Source organism: Sprattus sprattus, assembly GCF_963457725.1.
Source record: "Sprattus sprattus genome assembly, chromosome: 4".
NCBI classification, from domain to species: Eukaryota; Metazoa; Chordata; class Actinopteri; order Clupeiformes; family Clupeidae; genus Sprattus; species Sprattus sprattus.
In genome coordinates, this window is record NC_137923.1 from 10,870,942 (window position 1) to 10,875,450 (window position 4,509).

General features: G+C 43.2%; 1 protein-coding gene across 1 annotated transcript; it reads left to right on the forward strand.

The window, feature by feature from the left end:
- Positions 1 to 728: 728 nt before the first annotated feature.
- On the forward strand, positions 729 to 4,135 carry LOC308363961 (uncharacterized protein). Its single transcript, XM_080836884.1, has 4 exons — positions 729 to 1,097; positions 2,209 to 2,295; positions 2,916 to 3,094; positions 3,517 to 4,135. Exons 1-4 carry the CDS (start codon positions 1,017 to 1,019, stop codon positions 3,815 to 3,817), a joined length of 648 nt encoding a protein of 215 aa, XP_080693010.1. The 5' UTR covers positions 729 to 1,016; the 3' UTR covers positions 3,818 to 4,135.
- The last annotated feature ends 374 nt before the right edge of the window (positions 4,136 to 4,509 follow it).

The window sequence follows — 4,509 nt, forward strand, 5'->3', positions numbered from 1 at the left end:
CACACACACACACACACACACACACACACACACACACACACGCACACACACACACACACAGCATGCAACTAGTAAGAAGCATAAGTAAGATATTTTAAAGAAAAATCTACAATGTAACATTCATTTTAGACTTCAAGAAGAGTACCATTTGAGGAATGTACTTATCAAAGACATAACACACCTGCAGATATAGACTGGACAGAGACTGGGATTTTGGTAAAGACATTAGCAGGAATCTTTGGAGCATAAACTCCCCCTGCTGGTGAGACACAGGCCTCTTCTTATCCCCACAGCGTCAGTCAAAACCCATGCACAGGACCAAAGGCACACCTCAAAATCTACTCTGTGTTACATCTGTGTTAGTGCAAAGCTTCAGGGAAAATGTCCCATTTTCAACATAATTGTATTTATCCATTAAGGCCAAATACAAAGTTTCAGAAAGCCACTCCTGCCGGTGTGGGTGCAAACCCTTGCCTTGTGAGAGTGCGTCTCGCTGGGGCTGTCCCCCGCCGCCCTGGCAGCTCAGCTAGGGTGCAGTCCCCCCGCCGTCTCATGTACTGCTTACACCCAGAGTGTGATTTTATTAGCACATGCAGAGCCATTGAAAGGTCATCCTCGTTCAGACACACCCTGGCTCTGATTATGAGGTCTATTAAAAGAATGGGGCCCCACAGTCCCCCTGACTTACAGTTAGTCTGTAGTCTCCAGACTATCAATGTCCTGGCCAGGCAGACACAGCCAGCAGATAGCCACACTCCCGAAGACACACACACACACAGACACACAAACACACATACAGTCATAGGTGCATGCTTGTGCATTGTACATAGCAACACACACAAACAGACACACACTCACACAAACACTAGCAAAAGTAAACAAATATTAGGAACGGAAAACTGTCACATCCAGAGATCACTGGACAACAGGAAATGATGATGGCGTAGGAACTGAAGATGCTGATTGGTGTGGAAGGGCTTTAGCCTGGCCTATAAAACGGCTCCAGTGAAGTGGACATGAATATCGAGAGGGAAAGAACAACACTCACAATTTCAAAGCACTGGAATTTCATCAGTCGAGTTTGCCCCAAAGAGAAGGTACAGTGCTGATGTATAAGATCTTGGTCCATGTTTCTGTATGTCTGTGTGCGCCTTGTGTGTGTAGAGGATAGAGGATATATAGGCTTTGCTGTGAGATGTGTATGAGAAATGGATGTATATCATACTTTCATTAACTGTACCCCATGAGTTATTATTCTGTGGCAGTGACATTGAGTTATCATGTCTGGAGTTTATGTAGGTGAGAAGTCGTGTGAAAATTAAAAAAAAAAGTCAACTTAAAAGCCACTGTGAGGACTTCAAACATAAGATGAATGTGGTGGGACAATCAAATAGTTTTCAGGATGATCTTTTACCTAATAGTTGTTTTAGACCTGATTATTTTATCTTATAAAATGTTGCACATAGAATAATCCTATGATTTTACATAATTTTCTTTCTAAATTGTGTTTTCTTGAAGACGGCTTTCATTAAAGAGTTTCAAGGTAGTTGCCCAATCTTAGTCTTATCACTTAAATAGCTGTAGGTTACCTAGACACAGCACTAGTCCACCATAGCCATGAACAGTTGATCTCACATATTGCTGTAGAAACTATGTAGTTAGCACCAAAGTACCTAAGTAAAGAGTTTTCTTGTTTGTTTTTGGGTAGCTTGGATATGAGAAAGACGTGAAGAAATGAAGATGTATGAACATATAGTGGCTGCCATGTTCCTCTGATGGTGATGCTGCTGATGAATAGCTCAGCGAGAGATAACACAGAGAGCGCCATCAGCATGACGTGCCCCTTTAAGCCATCTCTGGTGATTGTCAATCAGTGATTACTTCATTAACACCATCTGTCTGGACAGCGGACCAGTGTTTGATATGTCCAGTCCTAATGTACTGATGATTGGGGTGATCTGTGTGCTATGAACGTCCCTGCTCACATGAGGACTCTCCCGGGAACTGGAGGGTCACTCTGGTCAAAAATAGCCGCATTATTTCCATCAGTTTGACCTTTTTGATGAAGAAGAGACATCAGGGCTGGGCACATGTCACTGCCAAAGGGGTGGGGACAAGTCAGGGCTGGTAAAGTGTATTGCTGTATATTTGCTGACTACATACACATGCCTTGCTGACCAGTTGCAGGTACATATGCATGTATTGCAGATGCTGAACTGGAGCTGGCTGTTTCTCTGCTGCCTGCCTGTGGTCGCTCTACCACTCAAAGAGGACGAGCCTGACATCCTCCCTCAGGTACAGCCACAACCAGGCGGCTCCAGACAACACACTGCTAGGGCAACACCTACTGACCAGGAAAGAGAAGGTCAAGCCATTGAGTTTTTTAGCACCAAACTCAAAGTGAATGTTATTAAAGGAAGGCAGACACAAACCATCTTGCTTGTGGGTATCCATGAAAAACAACAAAAGTTGTACGTTTAAGGGTACCAGCTCTTATAGTAAATGCCTTAAAACAGTTTTAACAAGGCTTAAGAAGAAGTCATGTTTACTATTCCAACTGCAGTGATTAAACAAATAAATAAGGGCACTGTTCCTACTGGTATAAGACAGCAGCCTCTAATGTTTTATGCAAATACAGAGGCTCCACCACAAGATATTAATAAACTACTCACGATACCTTAGCTTTATTAAGATCTGCTGCCCTCTGTGATCTTGTCCCAATGATGGATCATAAGAGGCACTGAGCTATCTATGGTGGCTCACATTTGAAGCTGGGTGGACATTATGGTAATGTAATTACACTGGGATAACTGATGGGGTTTTAGACTCACTGCATGCTAAAGGGAGTCTGGTACATGGTAGGTGGAGCATCATAGAGGTAACATGGAACGTATCATGATCTATTCTCTGTGCAGAGTCGGACAGAATCCCATCTTTGGCCCAGTAAGGCCATTTTTCCTGGTGAAGCTCCACCACAGCAAAGTCATTCAGGGGACGCTGTGGCCCCCAGGAGGATTGAGAGCTTCCCTGGAAGTAATACACCACTAGACCGCTTATCCATCAGCCCTGTGGACCCCAAGAGAAGCCGACAAAGGTAACCAAACCAACTGTTGTTTCAGAGGAGACAGGGGCAAATTATAGATATTAATGTCCACTGTTTATGGTGGAGCCTCGGATACTCAAAACAATTCCCTACCCGATAAAACCTCCACACTGAACATCTGTTGGTCCCTATGAATAGAACAACCATCATGGAATTTTAGCACCGTGCAGAGGGGTTGTGCTGTCCTTCCAGGTCTATGAATAAAACAATGGGACTGTTTCATGTAATCCAATTAGCCAAAGATGGGGTGTTACAGCTCGGTGTGTTAAGCCTTACAATGGAAATGTTTGCGCTAACAACCAAACACTGTCATTCTAGTTGAGTACACTGACAATCGCAAAGCCACGAGATATAACGGATGAAACCAGATATCTCTGTATACTTTTATTAGCTGAAGCATCTCTCTTCCACAGGAGGATAAAAGGAGGCCAGAAGAGAAGAAATGGTCGAGTTGATCAAGTACAGAACCCTCTCAACCAGGTCAGAAGCAGACCGTCTGGACAAGCAGACTTGATCAGGATTACTGAGAGTGACCCTGCTGACCAGACAAAGACTGGGAGCAGAACCTCCACTGACCAGCCCAATGTCAGAGCTGGTCTGCCAGGAGACTCTGATAAGACTGGAATTAACACCCCCAGGAGCAGAATCCACACAGGATTTGGTAGTCCCATTGACCGAATTGGAATCAGCCGGTTCCCAAGCAGAAAGGGTTAAATGGTGAGGTTACTGCACTTAGTGGGCTAGTTTGTCAACTATACACAGGCTTTCATAGAATTATTCACCATAAAACCTTTCTAACTCATCAACTTCAAAAATATATATGTACAACTGGACAGATTATTGAGTTGTTGTTTTTCATGGAAACTCACAGTGAGGAGAAGCATACAGGAAAATAACATATAAAAAAGAGACGAAAGGTTTTGAGAATTTGCCTTTGTAAAGACGTTGTTTTTGCTGGTTTGCAATATTAGGGAGAAAGTAAAAGCACTGAATTATACGGATGAATGTGGCACTTAATAAAATTGAAACGAAAACAAATTTCTCAACGGAACATTTTATTATGACAATGCAGTCCCTATCATATTCAATTCAAATACAACTAGAGACAACACAACCGTGGTAAAGAAATGCAACATTAAATACGATTCATATCTGAGCAGCTTGCCCATGACTTCCAGAAGAACACCAGTCTACATCCTAATCTCCGTTTGTTCTCCGAATTTCCCCGCCTCACCAGCGCCCTCTCGCCTTCCTTGCTCTTTTGGAGTAAAGTTCCACTCTCCCAGGTTCCGTTGTATGGCTTGAAGAGAATCATGAGCAGCTCTAGAGGACTTAATGTAGTGGGTATCTGTTCATTAACAGGGAAAAAATGTAGTTGTTATAACCCGCATTAGTTAAACTAAGGC